The 24,026-nt window shown below is 31.9% G+C and overlaps 1 protein-coding gene across 4 annotated transcripts; it reads right to left on the reverse strand.

The window, feature by feature from the left end:
* Positions 1–24,024, reverse strand: LOC115874806 (phospholipid phosphatase homolog 1.2 homolog). 4 transcript variants are annotated; one of them, XM_030890095.1, is made up of 6 exons: positions 23,817–24,024; positions 20,540–20,623; positions 16,398–16,599; positions 9,791–10,078; positions 1,636–1,838; positions 1–313 (listed from the first exon to the last, which is right to left on the reverse strand). In XM_030890095.1, exons 3-6 carry the CDS (start codon positions 16,555–16,557, stop codon positions 53–55), a joined length of 912 nt encoding a protein of 303 aa, XP_030745955.1. In that variant the 5' UTR covers positions 16,558–16,599; positions 20,540–20,623; positions 23,817–24,024; the 3' UTR covers positions 1–52. The 4 variants fall into 4 exon arrangements, with proteins under 4 accessions (XP_030745955.1, XP_030745953.1, XP_030745956.1 ...); XM_030890093.1 differs by lacking the exon at positions 20,540–20,623 and having other exon boundaries at positions 23,817–24,023; XM_030890096.1 differs by lacking the exons at positions 20,540–20,623; positions 23,817–24,024 and adding an exon at positions 21,387–21,870.
* Between the last annotated feature and the right edge of the window lie 2 nt (positions 24,025–24,026).

Below are 24,026 nucleotides of genomic sequence, written 5' to 3' on the forward strand. Positions count from 1 at the left end.
ATAATTAAATAACTATGTTTCAAACTAGAGGGTATTATTTGGATTATTCCTACTAAACTTCATCAATATCCCTTTCTCCAACTTCTAACAGCTGTTCCTTAAGTATTCTGTAATGCCTTTCAGTAATCCTGATCATATGCGCCGCTCCTGAAATTCCTATTGCCGTACCTGCGAGGACATCCCACCAATGATGTCTCCTGTCGGTGATTCTACTTAAAGAACACACCAATCCAAACGATACGCATATACCCAGCATCAAGAGTTTGATTGATGTACCTACAATGTGGCTGGGTAAACGTCTTTGAACGACATACTAAAATATAAAAAAACATACGATGAAAAATTAAACTTTCCACAAGCTTTGGTTAAAGTATTATTATTTTATTCGGTAAGATTGACGACATGATTTGTAAAAAAAGTACAATCACAAAAAGCTTAAGGTGCGTCTAGACCTAACGACACGAAAGCGAGACATGTTCTATCCATTTTTTGAGGCAAACCTGCCACGAAATAGGCGAGTTGGATTATAGTGAAAGGAACCCAAACACATATTAAATTGTAATTGAATTTAACAAACGATGGCCAAATGGTATTTGCTTCGTCGTATTTTATTCATGGTCGTTTTTTTTTTCCTTTTGGTTGTTTTCCCCTTTAACCCTTCATTTGTTTCGAGACACGACGGCTTTTACAAAATACGTTTTTTAGAACAAAATATTAAATAGAAAATTTATAGGAAAGGTTCAGAAGCACATATTGAAATTACTGTACAGTATACAGGGTACTTTACAAAAGTGTTGCGGATATAAAATATATTTTTTAATAGAAATACCCTATTTTTTATTTTATTATTAGATACTACGTACAATTCGGTAACTTTTTTTGCATAATAATATGATATTATAAAGGGTGAACTTTAAATAAGTGCAAACATTTTCAGGGCTGATAGATCTCGATAAAAGAAACATATTCTCTCTTTACCGTTTTTCAAATAAGTCCAAAATAACCGAGTTATTTTACTTTGAAAATTTTCAAAAAAAAGTTTTTTGCTTATATTTTGTGAACCATCGGATCTTTTCTGGGTTTTCTTTCTAGTAAATTTAATCTACTAACTACCTATATTGTCATATTAGAAAAAATTCCAAATTTTAAATCTTTTTTCGCGAAAAAACCTCATAATCGTGTTTTTCCAAATCGATCGAAATATACTACCGATCTTTCTCGATCGAAATATACTACCCCTAAAATATTTGCACTTACTTAAGTCTCACTCTGTATATCAAAAATCAATAGATTTTGTAATAATTCAATTTGTTTAAAGATTTCGGTACTGTAAAAATTATCAGTGACGCAAAATTTGTAAATTCTATCAGAAGCTAGAATCGAGCGAGCCTATCAAAAACACGTCCAGACTGTGTCGCGAGCTTCCTTTGAACGGCCGCGGCCGTTGCAATACCGACAGAGGACTGATAGCAACGAGGCTCCGTGCGTTGTTGACCCGTCCACATTTACCAAATTTGGAATGTCTCGCGCTCGTCTCGCTCTCGTCTCGTCAGATCTGGACGCACCTTAATTTATTTGGGTTTATCCAAAATCTAATCTAAGATGGATATCTTCTGATGCAATACAGATACTTACTGCACAGAAAATAGCGGTAAACCAACTCAATGCAGAGTGACCGCTGGGAAACGATCTAGATGAGTCGATCAAATCTATTCGGTCTACCAACGTGTTGGTGCAGGTAAATGAGGAAATATAGCTACCTGGGGTACAGTTTACATTAGTATCGGGCCTGCAGGTGTCGAAGAAATGCGGCCTGTGTTCACCCACTATAGTTTTAGCTGAAACACAAGTTTCCTCATCAATTTTGACATATTTTAGTATATTATTAGTTGCGTAATGATGGTTACACCATTTGACTGTATTAATATCTACCGGGTGGTAACATGAAATTCCATGCAAATTTTGAATTCTCCAAATATTTGCTCCTCTATTGATTCTATAGCCAGTCGTAAATATATTTTTATTGGCGTGCGAATGGTAAATACACATGCGAAATTTGAACAGTTTTGAACAAGCCGGTTTTAACTGCATCTATTTCTTAATTAAAATTGAAAATCAGATAAAGGCCAACATGCCTTAAGTTGTCAAGCTCTTTTTTTTTTCATTACAAAATGTAAGTTTAAACTATTTATTTTAATATCTAATACTACATAGAAATTATTTATTGTAATTATCATTAGCTACTAAGGTGCCCGGTGGCGTACCTACTACAGTTCTCGTCTACCAATCTAATGGTTGTGGGTTCGAATCCCACAGCCGGCATTTCATCAGCCGACTATTTTTAATAAAATAAAAATAGTTTAGGTTCCTAGCTCGATTCAGCCTTAAATTAGTACGTGGGATTCACAATCCTGAGGTAATAATAATAGGCGGTTGTAGCGTAGTGCTAGCCACATTACCTTCTTTGTATACCGAACGGCTCTAGCATGGCAAGCTGTACCTTGCTACTTCCAAGGCGTTAAACGCTATATACGGGAGAAAAAAGTCACCATGATAAAAACTGCTATGTGAGAAATATCTTAGGCAAAGTATCTGATATGTTTTCCGTTGATCTCTAAATTTGAAGTAAAAGCATGGTTAATAAATAACTAGAAACTACAGCAGACCATCACCAAAGCCATCACGGAGAAGACTGAAGAAAATAATGATGTTAGAGTTGTGATAATTTACTTGTGGAAGAAAATAAGAATATTAATATCAGATATAAGTGGCGGAGAAACTGTAAAGGTGCGTTCGGGCGCGTAAATCATTTTTTTAACACATAGTTTTGTGCGCGATAAAAAATACACTTCAAGTACATGTTAAAAAACTGTTGTCTAAGAACTTTTAAGAAAAAAAATATCATTTATTTAAATACAAAGTTCATCAAGAAATGCTAGAAGGGGATGATGTACGCAGTAGTACGCTAATATTTTTCCTGATCATTCCAGTTATTTTTATGTCTCCTTTCGCCTTAAACCTATCAATAAATTTTTGTATTGCCGACCTGGTAGAAATTGGATTATCAGGAAAATTAATCAAAAACATATCCGATACATTACTTAAGCTATTTCTCTCGTAGGACTATTTAAATCCTATAATAATAATAGAGGTATACAGGGTGAGTTTCCTACGATGTTCTCTATAGGTATCTCGGAAACTACTGGAGATAGAGAGTCGGTTAAATGAGGAAAGAATTGCAGTTTTGTAGGGTCATAAACATGCGCCTTTCAGATTTTTGAAAAAGTTCATGGGTTACTAGATATTTCGAAAAAAACAAATTTCGCCTATTTTAAAAATTGTCCATAAGTCCCTTATAATCCATTTTAGACAAAAAGTTTTCGGATGAAAGTTCTAAAGCCTGTCATTTTTGACATATCACACAAACATGTCTTTTTTTAAATGGAAACCATAGTTGGCCATGATTTCATAAAAAGCGCAATTTTTTAAGCTTTTCCGTGATATAGCTATAACATGTTTCTTTCCAAAAATTACTGAGGTATAGCCAATTCTTATCATTTTTAAACAATTTCAGTTAGCCATTTTTTAGTTAGCGATGAAAACAAGTTCAATTGTCGTTACTCTCAGTAATGTGAAACTGTCACATTCAAACTTTATAAATTAAAGCAAACAAAAATTCTAAATATTATGAATTTTTCAAATGAAGAATAGCGTGTAGATTGGTTCAACTTTTTTTTAATATACATTTACGAGGATACGTTGACCGGTGAACGTTACTTACGTTTTTTAGAAAAGTTAAATTTAGATACTCGCGCATCAATAGAGTGGTTCCAACATGACTTTTATTATGACACTTCCCCTCATAATAAAAAAATTGTTAAAAATTATTTATATCATAAGTATTCAAACTCAGGGATAGGAAAAGGTGGACCAATTGCATGGGCCTCCTCGATTACCTGACCTATCTATTTTAGATTTTTTTTATGCGGTATGGTTACCAACAAGGTTTACAAAAGAACTTATGAAGAGGTGGTACGGGAGAAGTTTATGAAAGTCGACCGACCGTTCTGTGGGAAAAGCTTGTAATTCAGTTTTAAAAAAATGCATTTTATGTACTCAAAACAATGGCGGTTTTTCGAACATTTGCTAAAATAACTTTAAGTGTATGTAGTATCAGACCATACCTTTTTTTATTTCTTTTACAACTGATTTTATTTAAAAAAAAAATTGTAAATATTTGATAGAAATCAAAATACGGATTGCGTTGGTTTCACTCTTTTTGGTCAGGTTAGATTGATTATTTGGTGGAGTTAGTTGCGTTGGTTAAGATGGTTATTTGGTGGGGTTGATTGCATTGGTTAGATTAGCTATTTGGTGGGGTTAGTTTGGTTTTGGTTGGAATGCTCTATAACGAAGCGTTAATAGTAATATCTAAAATATACTCTTTCTGATGCTACTAGATACATTCCGTAAGTGCATATATATATACATTCCGTAACTGTCTTATATTCCATACTCGCGTATCGCACTCGGAGTTTAATTGATTTAAAACTCAAATCTGACCAATGGGATTGTGCTAGGTGCCGTATACATGTATGGAATGTATAAATGCCTACCGGGCTTATAGCGTCCTCATATGGGTCGTCCGGCTTTCGAAGCGGAAACGTTTCGAATCTCGCTCCACTCTACCTTCGTAGGTAAATAATAGTATCAATCATCTTATAGACGGAGAGCTGGTTACATAAAAAAAACCTTATCACCGTTACATGGCTTCATGTGAAGTATTCTTTTATGTAGCCATGACTATTTGTCAGGTCTGCCAGCATGATCCCGGGGCTTAAAGCGGGGGCGGCCAATCGAAAGGGTGAAATTTTGACACTAAACATATTATAAGGTACACGAGTTATAATTGCGAAAATAGCTTTTATTTATTATTAAGAAACGTGGAAAATTGTTGGTAGACATTTTTCTCGTGGCTAAAATGCATGTTTATTTATTTAAAAAGCCGTATGCAAAAGGGCAGACAATGCAAAATCGTGGCTCAGTCAGCGGTAGACAGTTATCAAAAGCCCAATATTACTCTACATGGTGAGTCTTAAATAAGTGTAAATATTTTTAGAGCTGGTAGATCTCGATAAAAAAAACGTATTTTCTCTTTACCGTTTTTCAAATAAGTCCAAAATATCCAAGTTATTCCAGTTTGAAAATTTAAAAAGAAATCGATTTATTTTTAAATAATTTTGCGAGCCACTTGTTTTTTTCTGTATTTGCATCCATGCTTTTAGTGTCGTAACCATAGATATCATAGTTAGCCTGGGCCAAGATGTCAAGAAAAAAAAATATAAACTTTGAGTGCTTTATTTTTTAAATACCGATACCACTGGCTTCAAAAAAATATAAAAATTAAAATCGCCGACGTACAATTGGGGTCTCTACACAAATTTAAAAAAAAACTTTTTCAACCAAAGTAAAAAGCGCGTAAAAAGTTTTGTTAATAATAAATAACGACCATCATCAGCAAAAGTCATGCTTACTGTTGCCCCCTTCCCTGTTTCTAAATCCAGGAGGTTGGGTCTCTGTACAAATTTAAATAAAAATAGACTTTAATCTAATGGAAAAAGCAAAAACATATTTTTTTTCTAATATTTTGGTGATAAAATTTTACTTTATGATCATAAGTATTAGTAAACAAGTAAAACTCCAAACTAGCAATTAAACACAAACTGAATTTAGACTAAAAAGGAAGAAAACAATTAGCTACTAGCTATAAGTCAATAAATACATTTTAAACATGGTTACTGTAGTAGGAAGCAACACTCCTAAGGAGATTTTTTGATAGTTTTTTTATCTTGGATTTAAATTAAAGTTTTTTGAGAAAAACTTAAAAGAATGATGCACCTGCTCTGAGGTTTACTCAGAGTAAAAAAAAGTAAAAAAAAAAGCCCAATGCTTTCTGTGAAATACTAACAAAATCCACTATATGGTGAACAACAGCGTGAATTTTTGGAGTAAAACTGATTTCGTATCTCTTATTTTGTCGGAAAATTTTAGTATATAGGCTTCGTAATTGGTATCAATATATTTTCCAAAACAGCTGGCTACCACATCATTGAAGGCACAAAATACCTCTATGTATTTGTTGTCTAAAAAAAATAAGCAAAAGGCTTAGTGTCCAAATAACAATAATAAAATAAAGTTTTGTTACAAAGTAAGTTAATTACAGTCATACAAGGATCTAGTGCTTTAAGTCAACTTTTTTAAGCAAGTTTCTGACATTATTTCCATTAAATCTGCTGTAATGGTCTAATTGTATCCCAGAACTTCTTAGCCAGCTTTCAGCAATTTTTATAAATGTTTTTAATTTTTGCTCAGACCTAGGTCTACCAACAACAGCTTTTGTTATTGGATACACTGGTGATCGCGTATTGTTTACTTTAGTTCTGGGATTAGGCCTAAACCTGGCAACTTCACATATTTTACAGCTACATAAATTCTCCTTTCGTTGTGTTCTGACCTTAAATTTTTTGTAGTCTTTTTTTAAAAAATAAAATAAATAATTTAATTTTTCAAAAAAAAGGGGGCAACAGGTTACGTTTAGGTGATAATGGTCCTTGAATATTCTTAACAAAACTTGTGCGCAGCTTTTAATATTGATTAAAAAAGTGTATTTTTTGAAATTTGTGTAGAAACCCCAATTGTACGTCGGCGATTTTCATTTTAATATTTTTTTAAACCAGAGGTATGAGCATTTAAAAAATATAACACTCAAACTTTATATATTTTTTTTCTTGACATCTTGGCCCAGGCTAACTGTGGACATATAAAGCCGTAAGCATGGTAGGCTAAGAAATAATTATGCCGTGGATGAATTGTGGTGAACAGGCAGTTCTAAAAAGTTTTCTAAAATATACAGGAAAATTTAAAAAAATACACGATTTTTTTGCGAAAAAAACCCTCATAGACGTGTTCCTGGGGTCGAAATATATCACCCCTAAAAGTATTTGCACTTATTTAAGACGCACCCTGTATAACCGTTTTTCGGAAGCGCTCGCCGCGTTATCAATTGGAACATAATACGCCAAAAAATTGGAACATAACTCGCCAAAAATTTTACGGTAAGAGGAAGACTCGTTTGCGAGAGCAAGGATCTGCAGTACGATGAGTCATGTACAAATAGTGAGACAGAATAATTAATGTATCATATCTGTTACTGAATTCATAAAAACAATATATTTATAATATAATCGTATACATGATTTATCTATATTGATTTAGCCACGATCTTTGTGTCTGCCCTTTTGTTTACGGCCTAAAATAAATAAATGACATTCCACCAATCGGCATGCATATAACCCCGTGGAAATAACAAAAACAAGCAATTTTTAAAATGCCAGGCAACTGCGACCGTGGGAAATAGTCGCGAAAAACAGATCTATGACTGATTGCAAACTAGTCCAGTTTGAATCGATTCGTGTTCGGCTTCACATTACTACCGAGGTTGCAAAAACAGTTGAAAGCTAAACTGACTTGCAACTTTTGTATTAAAACTGTCGCACCGTTGGCGCTGGTTAAGAGAATCACATTTTCGCGCCAAGTTGTACAACTTTGGTTGTACAACTTTGTTTTTTTTTTCGTTTGGTTTGGACTTTAGATTAAGAGTAAGTTTGGACTGGGTTTTAGTTCCGGATCGATCATTTCGGGGTAGTTGTCATGGGGCCACTTTGGGCAGACCGGCAGCCGATATAGATACAGTTTGTCTGCAGGATCTGTGTCTATGAAAGGAATGCGGACAAAAAACATTTAAATAAACGGCAATATATTTTATACGTCGACTTGACGAGTACGTCACCGCAAATCGCTCCGTCCACTCATTTTATTGGCTACTTGCAAATTTGTCGAATTTTTATTGATGGGACGCGTCGTCTAATTTTTTACGAAAAACATCGAGAGAATATCGTTTCCCCTGTCACGGATACCCCGTAGCCACAGAACGGACAGACGTACTGTAATTGGGATTTGGGATGGCAAAGTAAATCAATTAAGAATATGTAGAATAGATTAATAAACAAGATAAAGAATAAACAGATTTAAAGAAGTGTTTCTAGGACAAGACACTAAAAACATCAGACTATCAAATATATTTTTCCAAGGCTCCTTGAATAGAAAATTAGAATTTTTATCATAGCCATGGCACCCTAGACTGAAATTTAAAATACAATTTTGTTTTAAGCGAAAATGTCAAAAGTTGACATATATATGTCATTTTATTCAGAATGTCATTTCCTATCGAATAAAGTAAAAAAAAATACCGAGGGTGCTATTTAAAAATCGAAACTTGTAGTCATTTCCTGTAAAACAGGATGTGGTCGAAAAGAATTGGATACGTCAACCACTCCTAATTTATGTCATTTACTAACATTCCAAATCTCGTTTTTTATCTAAAAAATAAAAGAAATATAGGGGTGAGCCACTTTTGAGACGCGCCCGGTATACAGGGTGTCCCAATATTCCGTAGACATAGAACTACTACGTATTTTTGGAATTTAATTTTTTTTTTTTTAGTTTTTTTAAGTTCATTGAACACAATTTACCTCTATACAAAACTGCTTCGTTTATCCGCTAGAGGGTATCAAACTTTAAAAAAATATACATATTTTTTCAGATATTTTAAGGACAATTATTTGGATTTGAATGAAATTTTGGGTGCTTATGTTTTGCTAAGTGCACTAACATTTGACTCTCACAAAATTCAAGAAAAAGTACGGGAAGGGTAAAAACTACCCCCACCCCTACATAAATTTTGGTATAAATATTTTCTAATTCCACCGACGCGACGGCCGATTTTCTTTGTGTAAAATGGTCCCTCTAGTATTTACTACATTTTTGTCTCCTGTAAATAATCGCCACCGTCATACTTTTTGAGGAAAAAAAATTCCAAAGCCGACTTCCAAAAAATGTTTTTTGTCACGTTAAATTAAGGAATAATTTTTTTTATGTTAGTATCCCACATTATATTTGACGATAAGCTTCATAAAAAGCTTAAAAAATTAATAATTTTTAAATTAATTGTCGTTCGGATGTAACATTGATTGATGCTCTCTAACGGACAAACTAAGCACTTTTGTATAAAGGTAAATTATATGTGCAATTAAAATTAACTTATTTTGTCCAAAAAATACGTAGTTGTTCTATGTCCACGAAATATTGGAAATCCTTGTATATTTTGTAGGTCCGCTTTGGAAAAATAAATTCTTCAAAAATTTTCATCACAAAAACTATGCGATGGCGATGTGGCGATTTTTTACAAAAGACAAAAAAATGTAGTAAATACTAAACGGAAAACGGACCATTTTACGAAATGAAAATCTGTTGTCGATAGAGAGTAGCTCTCTCGTATTTTTTTTTAGATTTTTGTGAACGCCAAATGTTAAAGTACTTAGCAAAACATGATACCCAAAACCTCATTCAAATCGGAATAACGGTTCTTAATATATTAGAAAAAATGTGTTTATTTTTTTAAAGTTTGATGCGCTCTAGCGGACAAATGAAGCACTTTTGTATAGAGGTAAATTGTGTCCAATGAACTTATTTTAATTCCAAAAATACATAGTAGTTCTATGTCCATGAAATATTGGGACACCTTGTATTTACCATATGCAGAATTTTCAAAAATCTATTTATGACTTCCCTATAAAATTAAAAGAGGAGCTAATATTTGGACAGTTCAAAACTTACATTGGATTTCCTGTTTCCAACGACGATACGCTACCGGGTATATTATATTACTGACCTATTTCTGCAACTATACCAACTCCAAGAACTCCAATTATAAACTGTTTAGCGAAGAGGTAAAAATGAAAAAAACATTTTAAACTGATACACTTTCTCATTGATCCCTGTCTCAATCTTTCTACGCTGAACCAGACCAGAACAGGTAACAAAGCCACTCCTAGACCTAGTGTTGTGGCTGAAATTGTGTCTCCTTCATATTTATGTGAAAAAATGGGATCTTGGCAGAAAAATCCCAGTTTGTTGCCTGGTATGACGCCGAAGTTCCATAAAAGGAACACTATTAAAGCTATTAACAAAAAGAAATTGACGTTAAAAGTTTTATACGTCTAAAAAGTTTTATAATTAAAATAGGATTTAAAGTTTCATATTTTAAATAAGAAGGATATATAAAAATAAAAGTGGTAAAACTTAACTAACTATACAGGGTGGCGCCTCTCATACGCCGCGGAGGCTTCAAGGAGAACAACAGTTTGTATTGCCATAAAATTTGGTAAGCAGATGTAGGTTATTTCAGAGCGCTTTTTAAAAATATGGAGAGTTCTATAGGGGTTCCCCAAAAATAGTTACATATTAAAGTTGTGTTTTTGTAATGAAACACCCTATATATTAATTGATTTTCGAATTCTGGGAGAAAAATAAAGGTGAGTTTTATAAGAGAAGTATATGATCCAAAAAATTATACAGGATAAGACAAAATTAATATTGAACATTGGTCATCTTTAAAAGCATGTTACTCTTTTATTCTAAATGGAACAGCCAGTATATTATTACGATTTTCAATGGAGAATTCATGTCTCATTTAAATACTATTAAGGTTGCCTACCCCTCAAACAAAAATTTTCCGAGATATTTTCATTTACATGATTTGATCTGAATAGATCTTTATTATTTAATAAAATCTAGGTGGCTGTGATATGTCTGACGTTACTTCAACAGAGCTGTCTAATTAGTCCAACTTTAACAACTAGTTATCATTTTGTGTCAGTTAAAACACAAAAAAAAATTCTCAGAAATTTGCCGAAACTGCAAACTTATCCTACATTAGAGAGATTTGATATGATTCTATTAGTTGGTGAATGCAGTGTGCATTCAAAAATTAATAGAATACTTAAATGTTCCTGATTTTATCTAGTCTGGTTTTTTTTATGGGGATATGTTAAAGACAGTGTTTACAAAACTCGACCAACTATTGTCGACAACATGAGAGAAATTATTGTAGCTGTTTTTCTCCATATATGCCTTTTAAAATGAAAAGATCCTTTTGAAAAGATAATCATTTTATGCAGTTAACAAGAAAGGAAGCATTTTGAGTATTTGATTTCATCTAGCTAATTTTTGTCACATAATTATAGGTTTATATCTAATTTTAATTCTGTAATAATTAAAATATGTTTTAAACGTGTATCTTTTTATTACCGTTGAGTATTTTACTCTATACTCTGTTTTTTTTCTCAGGTAAGATTTCGACAGACCATGACAGAAAAAAAGCAGATGACTTCCATACCAATCCATTTATTTCACTAAAAAAGTTTCTAATATTTTTTAAGTTAACTATGGATAGGTTTATAAATAAATACGTCATGCGTCGTTTCTTGTTATTTTTAACCAGTTTTATTGGTTTATTTCAAAATTGACAGATCATATTTCAATATTATTGGTTTGACGCAACGATGAACGACAAACGGACGTCTATGCGTATGAACTCGACTTAATATTTTTGAGAGTTGTCAAAATCTTGCCAAATTATCATTTTGTACCAAGTATCATTTTGTGCCAAATTATGTCAAATAGAAATGATAAATATTTTGCATTTTGCATTTTGGACTGTGTTGTTATTTGTGTTTCGTGTTTTTTTAAATTTATGTGGAGGAAAACTCGAGGGAAAATTAAGTGTTGACCCAGAACATAGTTTACAGTTAATATTCGGTGCACAGAGACCGCCAGAGACACAGTTTGCCAGAGACTATGGCCAGAGTGTTGTTGTATTAGCCACAAATAAAGTTGTATACCATCTCGTATGTGGTAGCAAAAACGGGAGTATCTGTAAAATAATATCACACGATAGGTAAATAATACATTTTAGTACTGCAGAAAAAAATAAGATCAAGTTAATTAACCAAGATTAGATTTTTTCAATTTCATACAGTTTTTTCTCACATTATTTTGAAGTAATCACTTGTCACTCAAAATTTAAATATTATTAATTATGCGTTCCAATCGTACCAACTTATTTCTTTGTAAAATAAAATAAACTACTTTGAAATTAAATGACAGACAAATCTATCACTGTCAAGGATCTTGTCGTTGGACAGACTATACAATCTTTAATTTTTGTTATTTCTTTTGTTTAAATCTGTTTAAATCTAGGGTGGCTGTGTGATACACTAGAGTTTTTCAAATAATAAAGATTTACTGACGCAAAATCATAAAAATTAAAATATCTAGGAAAATCTTTGTCTGAGGGCTAGGCAACCTTAATAACATTTTGAAGATATATAAATTCCCCATTGAACACCGGAAAAATATACTGCGTGTTCTATTTAAAATAAAGGAGTAATTTGCTTTTAAAAGTGACTAATGTTCCATATTCATTTTGTCTCACTCTGTATAACTTTTCGGGTCAAATTTCAATTTGGTTTAACATACAATGGTTACTGTAATTAAATATCAGGCTATACAAGGCCAACTAAAATTTAGGTAGCTATTATCGAAACTTAAAATGTTCTCTTCATTTTCACAAAATATGAAATATGTCAAAATCTTTAGATTTTCAATCAAGAAAATCAATTAATATATAGGGTGTTCCATTAGAAACACTACTTTGATGTGTAACTTTTTTTGGGGACACCCTGTATAATTCTATATATTTTTATAAAATGCTTTCAGTTAACCTACATATGCTGCCAAAATTTTATTTCGATATAAACTACCGTTCTCCTTGGAGCTTCCGCGGCGTATGAGAGGCGCCACCCTGTATAAATAATCTAAACTTCCTAAATAAGAGTTTGTTAACTATAAAGTTGGTCCTGTAAGAGACTATACACCTAAATAATAACAGAAAATACAATCTACTTTTAAATTATAATGACTGAAAATAGTGTTGTCACTCTGAAGAACTAGACTGTATTTCGTTTTTCATAGCTTGGCAATAACCAAGCTATGAAACCCTAGTTTTTTGTTCCGCTTCAATGTTTAGCCTGAAATTTTTATTATTACAGAACACGATCCGTAAAAAATATCTGACATTAGTGTCATCACCAAAAAACTTATAGGGATATTGAAATTTAAAAATCGTTTGACATTTTTACTATGTTGTCAAACTGTTCGTTATTTTTATAGATATTTCAAGAACTGATCTTTGCCATAATTTGCTAACATAGTTTCAGAACGGAATACAGCTATAGATATTACATAGTAAAATTTAAACTAAAATGTTCATTCTTGGCCTACTTTGTTTTTTGATTCTCACATCTTATTTACATATACACATTTACATTTTATTTAGTTGCTAATTTTGTCACTCTTGGTCATCATCAATCAAGTGCATATACAGGGTGGTCCGAACTGTATTCCGGAGACTTCGACAGTATATTCTACAGATAAAGATAAGTAAAAAAGTTCGTATAAGTAAAAAAAAAATATCTCCTAAGATCCTTAGTTTCGGAGATACAGGGTGTAGAAGTTTCATTTTGTTTAGTTCGATTTTTTTCAAATAATTTATGAAGTTAGGTCAATATTTGGATGAAAATTGGTGCCTGAGAGTTTTTTGACATGAGAAATTTGATTTTGATGTTAGTATGGCTCCAACTTGTAGGGGGCGCCACCTACATATTTTTTTTACTTGTTTGAAGAGTAGGTAATAACTTTTCGTCAGTACCTGTATAAAATTACTGAGTAGTAAAAAAATGTACATTTGCGACGTATTTTACTTAAAAGAAGTCTCTTGGTAAAAATCGCTACGAGTAATGGTTCTCGAGATATTTGGAATCGAAATTATCAATATCTGTCATCATAGTCAATACGTTGACTAAAGAGTTATTAGACTGAAATCATAAATTTGAAACGTTTTTGTGCCAAGGTCATCACAAACTGTTTTATCATAATTTTTTTACAGAAAAATTTATGATTAATTTAAGAAAATAAAAATTTCCCAAAATGTATTATTTCAGTCAAATAACTGACTATTTCCATTCTAAATATTTTGAGAACAGTCGCTCACTGGGTTTTCAGCAGAACACGGGGTTTTTACCAAGAAACATTTTTTACGTAAAAAGTCATGGAAATATTGGAAATGTATATTTTTTCAGTCAGTAGTTCAAAGGAGGGCGCGCACTGCATCGGATCGGACCGACCAGCAAAAGCGACTGCGACCATCGTACATATAGACGGCGCCGGCGTCCACTAAAACATTTCGGCCTGTAGAGGCCAGATTCCTACCTCTACCTATCTACGATAGTCGAGTCACCGTCTTCGCTGTTTCTCGCCGGACTGGTACCGATTCAGTGCGCGTACACCTTAAAGGAGGGCGCGCACTGCATCGGATCGGACCGACCAGCAAAAGCGACTGCGACCATCGTACATATCAAATACGTTTAAATAAAATATACGACGGCCTCCCCATAAGAGCAATGAGAGGATTTACGTCCCAGTATTGAAGGAGGACAGAAAATCGAGTCGAATGGTTTCAAGACATAGGTTCATCCTTGTTTAGTCAAACCTCCTATAAACCAAGGATAGACTTATGTAGGAAATGCATTGAAATTCTATAGCCATCCTTCAATATCGGGACAGGAATTTAAGCGGTACCCTCCGTCCACTAAAACATTTCGGCCTGTAGAGGCCAGATTCCTACCTCTACCTATCTACGATAGTCGAGTCACCGCCTTCGCCGTTTCTCGCCGGACTGGTACCGATTCAGTACGCGTACACCTTTATACAGGTACGGATGAAAAGTTATTTTTCTTCAAAACAGTTGAAACACATGTAGGTAGTGCCCCCTACAAATAGGAGTCATACTGACATCAAAATAAAATTTTTCATATCATAAAACTCTAAAGACACCAATTTTCATCCAAATATTGACGGTATTTTAGAAATTTTCTCCGAAACTAAGCATTTTAGGACATACACTTATACGAACTTTTTTACTTATTGTTATCTGCAGAATATGCTGTCGAAGTTTTCGGAATACAGTTCCGACCACCCTGTATAATAAAATTAATTAACATATAAGGCTAAATTTGTAAACAATAGTATTTAGTCCTATCATCTGCTGATGATGTTAATATAGTGAGCATCTAATCGCGCGTTCTTGTTCTAAAATGAAAATGTGTTAGTCTTTAAAATAAGTGCAAATATTTTTAGGGGTAGTATATTTCGACCCCCGAATCACGTCTATGAGGTTTTTTTCGCGAAATAAAAAAAAATGAAATGCAGGAATTTTTTGAAAATTCTTTTAATTTTTTTTAAATTTTAGTTAAAAAATATAATGTTTATATAATATGGCAACATAGATAGTAGATTAAATTTACAAGAAAGAAACCCCAGAACAGATTCAGTGGTTCTCAAAATTTAAGCGAAAAATCATTTTTTTTTCTAAAATTTTATTTTCAGTGTAAAATATCTCGGACATTTGGATTTTTTTGAAAAACAGTAAAGAGAAAATATGTTTTCTTTTATCGAGATCTACCAGTCCTGTCAAAATATTTGCATTTATTTAAGACTCACCCTGTATTGTGACAAATGTTTTATTTTTTTGGTGTTGTATTTTCCACATTTTATGTCTACATATACAGGGTCCGGTAATAATGTCTCGGGCATCTGTAGCTCCTAGACAAAGAGATATTTTTTACGTAAAAAATCATGGAAATGTATATTTTTTCATCCAGTACTTTTATACAGGTGCGGACGAAAAGTAATTACTCTTCAACAGTTAAAACACATGCAGGTGGCGCCCTCTACAAATAGGAGTCATATTGAGATCAAAATCAAATTGCTCATGTCAAAAAACTCCCAGACAACAATTTTCATCTAAATATTGACGTTACTTCAGAAATTATTTGGAAAAAATCGAAATAAAAATGAAACTTCTACACCCTGTATCTCCGAAACTAAGCATTTTAGGACATACATTTATACGAACTTATTTACTTATTTTTATCTGCAGAATATGCCGCCGAAGTTTCCGGAATACAATTTTTTTTAATATTCAATCATTTCATTCATTCCATCAATATTCATTTTAAAAATAAAAACAAAGATTTTTTGGGTAATGGTTGGTTATGTTACTTTTATTCTGTTATCTATGGTTACTTTTCATTTTTTAGATTTATGCGTCATTAGCGCCACTGTGGTTATTTGGTGAACCCTTATTCTTCCTATTTTTGTGACTTTTGACACTTTTTCAAATAAAGTCAAAATCAAGAGATATTTCTCCTCATTTCTACACTCCATAGTCTGCATTTAAACAAAATTCCCAAATTTTTTATACAAGGATCTACATATATGCTCGACGCACTATTGCCGGAATGCCGCACCCTGTATGATGTCAGGCCCTGTTAATAAAAATCAGGACTTTAATTCTAAATAATAATAATTATACTAACCTAAAATAAACAGTATGACATTCCAATAGTATTTAGCTGGATAAGGTGGTTTAATAAGGGCATTCTTAATAGATTCTTTGCTAATTCTGCCATTTTCGTCCAAAAATCTAAAGTAAACTACGTCTGGTAGGTCTTCGTCTTTCACAGAAACTGACGCCATCTAGTTCAAGTAGTTATGGTCCTTCATCAAGAGATTTTAAGTCTAAAATATTAGGATAGTCTATTTATTGTTAAATATTTTATTGTACATCTAGGTAGATACAGTATTTTTTTAGTATAGGTTATAGCAATAAAAATAAAGAAAGTATATGTTTTTATGTAAAAAGTAATTTATAAAATTGAGGCGTGTTTAGCAAGAACCGCATAACGTCCAGAAACTAAAAAAATCGGGAGATATAAAAAATACCCTAGATTGTTATGGGGCGTATTTTTTGAAAAGCGAATTTTACTAGTTATTGTAATTTATGCAGACAAACATATTTTTTGTAATATTTAAATTCATTTTTATTTACCATTTTCGTAAAAAAACAAAAAAATAAAAAAAAATAAAATTTAAAATTAAATGGTATGTTATATTAAATAACAATAATTACTTAAATACTTATTCATTGCAGCCACTACTGTTGTCATCTTGTTCGATATCATCTCTTTCTTCCAGTGTATAAGAGAGGGACCCGTCAAAAATCTTTTCATAATATGTTTTATTTTTATGTAAGCGAAGTAGTGGTAACAAAGATCTTAAATATTTAACCTTTTTAGATAGAATAGGAATTTGACCATTATATAGAGGAGTAAGAGTCACTAGAGAAGGGAGATTTGCTTTTGCCACTTTGCTGGTACGGAAAGGTCCACTATACCTGTCTCTTAAAAAAAGCAAACCTGGAGTTTCTTTGTTTATTTTTATTACCAGGACGTTCTTAATGTTAATGGCAGGTTTCCGAGTTTTAAAGAAGAATTCCGATGTGGCGCTTTTAATTTAATAAAAATCTTGACTCATTTTTTGCAAATGAAATGGATTTGGATTCTGCCTAGCTTTACAGATAACCTTATCCCATTCACTAGGAAGCTCTACTCTTTCCAAACGTTTCTTTTTTTTCTCAATGAGGGCGAAATCAATTTTTCAAATTCAAATATGAATATCCGCGCATGGGAAAAATATTCTCAACGGAACCAGCCATTTTTAATACATGAACTAATGTATATAGGAAATGAACCTGAATGGACTGAAAATGAAAGTAAAGCTTTGCTTTTTTTGAAGAAATTTAGTACATGAATTAATGAATATCATTTCTGCATCTTTTGGCACCATAAACTCATTTTCGGTAAATTTGGACTTATGCGGTTTTTGCTCTAAACAGGCCTCAATTGTTTACTACTAAACTGTCATGCATCTGTGATAGAATCCTTGGATATATTGGAGAGCAAGTGGTGATATAATTATGTTTTTTTACGTATTTCGTATGTGAAATGAATTTCATTTTTGTTAAGTTTCTTTAATATTTTTTAAGATTTTTGACCAAATATTGGAAAAAAATCCACATAGACTTTCAAAACGTTTTAAATCTCAAGGATGAAATAATTAAATACTTAAATGAGTAGATATGGTCTTCGAAAATGCGTGGTCTTGATTTTAATGTGTAAGACAGTGATGTAGACAGCTTAAGTGAAAAATCAAATGTATTAAAAAGTGATAAAAGTTAGGTTGATACATTTCTATGCGGTATTGCCGGAGTTTGCATGAGAATTTCAAACCGTACAGGTAGGAGTTTACAAAAAATGTTGCATCTAGGGTTGGAGTTTTGTTTTTCACAATTAGTTACTTCATTTTACTACAGCTGTAATAGATTCTAAAACAGTTGTCTAACAGAAATGAGCATTTTTGAATAGCTTAGATATATTGTCTTTATTTATTATTTTATTCTCGTACGAACCGACAACACTGTATGCCGCATTTTATCTTGTCTCTCTGTCTATCAACTGGTCGTATACAGGGTGTCCCAGGCTAAACGTGCATTAGAAGTTTCTAGAGAACTACAACATCTAGTTTGGAGATTTTTAGCACATCGTAGTTTCACAACCATATCTATCCAAACCAAACCATTAAAAATATTTTCAATATGGCGGCACTTCCAGAAATACCGGAAGTTGACAGTAACTTTCTTATTTTAAATGAGTTCCCCCATTTTCTGTTACATACTTAAAGTCTCTGTAAAATTTTACGAATTTTGATATTAAACACTCTCTACTAACATTGACCGTTTTTGATAAATAAAAATATTTATAATTTTTGAACTAAAAAAACTGCCTGTCAAAAATATGTGTATACCCTAAACGTCAAATTGAGTGATTACCACAGCCACTGTGCCATAAAGAGAGCTATCTGTAGCTATCTATTTCAAAAATTGAATTGTTGGAATGTCATATAATATTTTGATTAAAAAATTATCATAAATCACTTTTTTCAAATGGAAACCCACTTTTTTATTTCACTAATAAAAAGGCGTTTCAATTCGTTACGTTTTGACTATACATATTCCTATACCTAAAATAAATCGTTTTTAAGTTATTTAAGATTTAGTTTTAAAGCGTATATTTTTCTTGATTTTAACCAAGGCTATATTACTTTAAACGTCAAGTGATGTAAAACAATAGATATGGCCATGTCATATCATAAATGTCATATTGTGACGCTTTGTTCAAAAAGCAGCATCATTTCTGAGTCAACTTTGCGCTGTTTTTTTTTCGATCATACGGAATATTATTAATAATATCAACTTTAGATATAACTATAGAGCGAAAATACGAGATATATTTTTATAAATACACTTCTTAAACTCTTAAGCAAGGAGTATTTATAATATAGAAAATTCAAATAATTCGTTTTCTCACAGATGAAAATAAATTGTCTGACCGTTCGACACTTAATGTCAAAGGACGCTAGTTAAAATCAAGAAAAATATACGTTTTCAAATTAAATCTTAAACGATTTATTTTAGGTATAGGAACATGTATAGTTAAAAAGTAGCGAATTGAAAAACCTTTTCATTAGTAGAATAAAAAAGTGGGTCTCCATTTGAAAAAAATGATTTATGATTATTTTTTAACCGCTCAATTCCATGACAGCTACCGCCATTATTATGACATTTGAAAAATTTAATTTTTGAAATTGATAGCCACATATCTTCTCTTTATGTCACAGTAGCTGTGGTAATCACTAAATTTGACTTTTAAGCCATACAAATTTTTTTGAAATTTTTGAAATAGATAGCTACAGATAGCTCTCTTTATGTCACAGTAGCTGTGGTAATCACTAAATTTGACTTTTAAGCCATACAAATTTTTTTGAAATTTTTTTCGTCCAAAAATTTTAAATATTTTTTTCTCAAAAACGGTTAATGTTAGATATAGAGTGTTTAACATCAATGTTCACAGAATTTTACAGATAATTTTTCATGTATTTTTTTAATAACATTTCATGTATGTAATAAAAAATAAGGGCGCCCATTTAAAATAAGAAAATTGCTGTCAACTTCCGTATTTCTGGAAGTGCCGCCATATTGAAAATATTTTTAATCGATAAATCTCGTTGAAAAATAATGATGAACTTACCCCAGAGATTAACCAATGCAATCAAATTTGTCAAAAAAGTTGAAGAATTTAGAAATTTACCGAGTGGTTAACTTTAACGGTGAATAACTTTTGAAGGAGTAAGTTTATCGAAAAATTGTAAAAGACATTTTTTGTAGAGCGTTCAGTTCTGTACAAGAAGATTGTCAAGGTGCGAGAAAACAAGATCGAAAGAAAAAAAAAATATTTGCAAAATGTGGCAAAATCCCATGTAATTTAAATGGGAAATGAATCATCTTTGCAGCAAGGTCTATAGTGAATATTAAGGGTTTACAATGGTATGTTATTTTTTTAGACAATAAATTAAAAATTTAGAGGGCGTCCTGAGAGAAATGATCAACTTTGTAAATAACGGACACTCTAATGTCACAAGCACTAAAAAAATTAAATTTTAAAATGTTTTATATTATTTTATCTCAAGTTATAGTCTTAGTTTGATAACAATCAGAGATATGACAATGCCAAGTCTGATATTAAGTCTTATTCATGTATCTTGTTTGTAGGTAGAAACTTGCCTTTTTCATAAAAGTTAGTGCTTTCCATAGTACCATTTGCTATTATAGTTATGAAATTTGTTTTTGCTTGTTGGTTTCCTAAAACTAACAGTATTTTGAAATCGTGACACTAAATATTATGAAATATTTTCTGTGAAGTAATTTTTTGAAATTAACACTGGTTTACCACAATACAGCAAAAAAACCTAAAAAGTTGAGTGTGCACTATGTGCGCATATTTGAAGTGTAACTTCTTACTAACAGCCTTCTAACAGCTAGTAAATTGAGGGATTTGAAGGACATGTTTGAAAAAGTGTAGTTTGAAATGTTGATAAAGTAATAAATTAAAAAGATATTTTGTTTTTAAGCGTAAAAAATAGTTTTTTACGTGTAACAAATAGTTTTGAAGTGCAACGAATAGTTTTGTACGCGTAAAATAAAACACGTCGCGTCACTACGTATTTCTAATCTGTAGGCTATGTTTTATTTCCAGCGCGCGTCTAAATCGTTACCACTTTTCGTTTCGCTAGCTCGTGTGTCACGGCATTGAATTTTTATTCCAAGCGCGCGTAAAATAGTATCAGAAAAGAAGTAAAAAACTTTCTTTAAACACAGGACAGGATCATGATTAAAAACTCGAAGTTTTAATCATGATCTGATGTGTATTGTGGGGTAATAGTGTTTCATTTTGCTGTTGTAACGCTAAATATTTTAGCATCAGCTCTATTAAGCACCTAATTAGTAATTAGTTGTTTAGGAAAATCCATTTTATCTCATTCATCATCAATTTCAAAATATACTTATATGTAGGTGATGTAGGTTAATGTTAATGTTAAAAGGTAGAGTGGCGGTCATACAGGCTACTTACATGGTAGTATGTTAGGTGTAACTGCACAATTTATGTCGATCATAAGTAGTTAAGTATACTTATTCATATAAATTCATTTTACCATAAAAATTAAAACAAAAATAGCGTAAACTTTTTTAATTAACGAGGAACTTGTTTAACTAATGTAAACCTTTTCAATATTTGTAAATAATAGTATTAGGCAATCATTAAGAACAAATTATCAATAAATTATGTAGTATAATAAATTAAAGCTCAATTAATAGGTATCGAGATAGGTTTAAGTAAAGCTATAGTTTATTCAGAAATGATTGAATGTTAGCTACTCATTTTTATATTTCTAATCATTATGTATTTTTAATATGATTCTACAAGGTTATCATTTTTTTTAATAATAAAGTAATGGTACTAAAATTAGAAGCGCAGTTCATATTATTAGATTAGATTAGATTCTTAGAGGTGGCATTCGGCCTGATCCACTGCGACCTTCTCAGATCTATTGTGGTCCTCTTCTGATCCTTAGATTACATTCTCCAGTCCTATCCTTTTCACAAAGTTTAGCAACTTGGAGACTGAACCCTCCATGTAGCTCCCTGGCAATAGCCTATCATTGCCTATTACCGGGAACCGTACATTTGCCAGGCTGTCACACCGATATAAAATGTGTTCTTAGGTTTCTTCTTCAGATTGGCAGAACCTACACATAATTGTCTGTCAGTTCCATCAGCTTTAGATGCCTATTTAGCTTACTTTAGTTCATATTATATTTTAACTTAAATTTTAGTGTGGTAGATTTGCGTCCCTATGTTACAGATGAAATGGCGTTCGCAGATTTAGGACCAGGAATTAAACAACCTTTTTTGAAATTGCCGACGTTTTGACGTGTATTTTCGTCCTGTATTTCTTGAATTTTAGAGTTCTATCAAATGCATTTAATTAAAATATATTTACCAGCGGCGCGCGGCGTAGCATGGCGTCAATACAAGGGGATGTAATAAATAACTGCCATTAAAATTTTACCAACATAACAAAGTTTATTTCTTTTTTTATTAGTCCAACGTCTAAGTCTAAATCTAAGTCTATAAGTCTTTAATTTTGAAGCTACAAAAATAAAATATACAAAAAATGTAACAGTAATAGGGTTAAAAAATAATCAAACCGATTTAAAAAAGGAACTAAATTTAGGTAAAAAAAACAAAGCTATGAACGTATATGTTAAATTTAAAATTAAGATCAACTCTTCTAGTATGCATATTTGCGAAAACTATTATTCCATGTTCTTCAAATGAAGGAGAAGAACGCATACTCTCTATTAATGTTCATCATAAATCATCGTATTCGGTAGTATTCCATACATTTTTCTCCTTGGAAAATGGTAGACAAGGCCAACAAAAAAGTTTTTGAGTTATGATTAATGTCCAAAATATGCTTTGGAGGTTCATCTTCAATAGTTTTAAATAGAACTGACGATTGCAAGATTATTTCAATTTTATTGGTGCACTTAGAATCGGTCATCGCGACGCGCGACTATTTTTTATTTTATACCGCGATGTGTGTTTACAACCTAATCCTACCGACGGGAGACGTAATCGCAGCCGGAAAGTTAGCTGACCTCGGTTCGCGTTTGGCGGTGTTCAAGATGTAACGAGGACAGTCGCATCATAGCGCTGTCGACCGCAACGACGGCGACGATGCCATCAAGTTCGACCAATACACACATTAAATAATTGAAATTGAATTTAATTATTTGAAGAAATTTACTGAGAATCAGTAACAGAGAATTATCAGTGACTTTTTTAAGTAACAACGTATTACAATATTTTGAAGAGATAGATCAGAGAATATATCAGAAGCTTCGCCGCTGATATTTACTAAAAGAAAGTTGTATGACAAAAATTTTGAACAAGGTTTAAAGCAGTTTAAGTATGTAATAGTAATCTAAACACCTAGTTGTGTCTAATGCCTTTATGGAGTGAGGTATATTTTGTGGCAGTTACAATGTCCAAAGTCGAAAAAACAAAAATTTTACTTATAATTTGTTCTATACAGGGTGAGTCATAATACTCATAATTGCAAATATTTTCAGGGCCCGTAGATCTCGGTAAAATAAACCTATTTTCTCTTTACCGTTTTTCAAATAAGACGAAATATATATATTTTTTTCGTTTATATTGTGAGAACTACTGGATATGTTGTGGGTATTCTTTCTTGTAAATTTATCAACCATCTATGTTGCTATATGCATCTATGTTTTTTAACTAAAACTTTAAAAAAAATCCGAAAAATCTTTCAAAGAATTTCAATTTGTTTTGTGAAAAAAACCTTATAGCCGTTTTTCTGGGGCTGAAATAAACTACCCCTAAAAATATTTGCGCTCATTTAAGACTCACCCTGTATTAATTATCACCCTGGCTATCCATCCAGAAATATTAACTATGAATTTAACATTACCTTTCCAAATTATATTTGACACATTTAACTGTTCCCGATACACTTAATTCTCATATTTCTACACGAAAATAGTTTTATCTTTAATTACAATGCCTAAACTACTTTTTACTAAATTAAGTAAACCGCCGAATAAATACAATAAACACACGTTTAACTTCTAGTCCAGCTTAAACAATGAGTAACATTGCTTGTATTATGTTATCGTACTGA

The sequence above is a fragment of the Sitophilus oryzae genome, unplaced genomic scaffold (assembly GCF_002938485.1).
Source record: "Sitophilus oryzae breed Bouriz unplaced genomic scaffold, Soryzae_2.0 scaffold_1297_pilon_pilon, whole genome shotgun sequence".
Lineage (NCBI taxonomy): Eukaryota > Metazoa > Arthropoda > Insecta > Coleoptera > Curculionidae > Sitophilus > Sitophilus oryzae.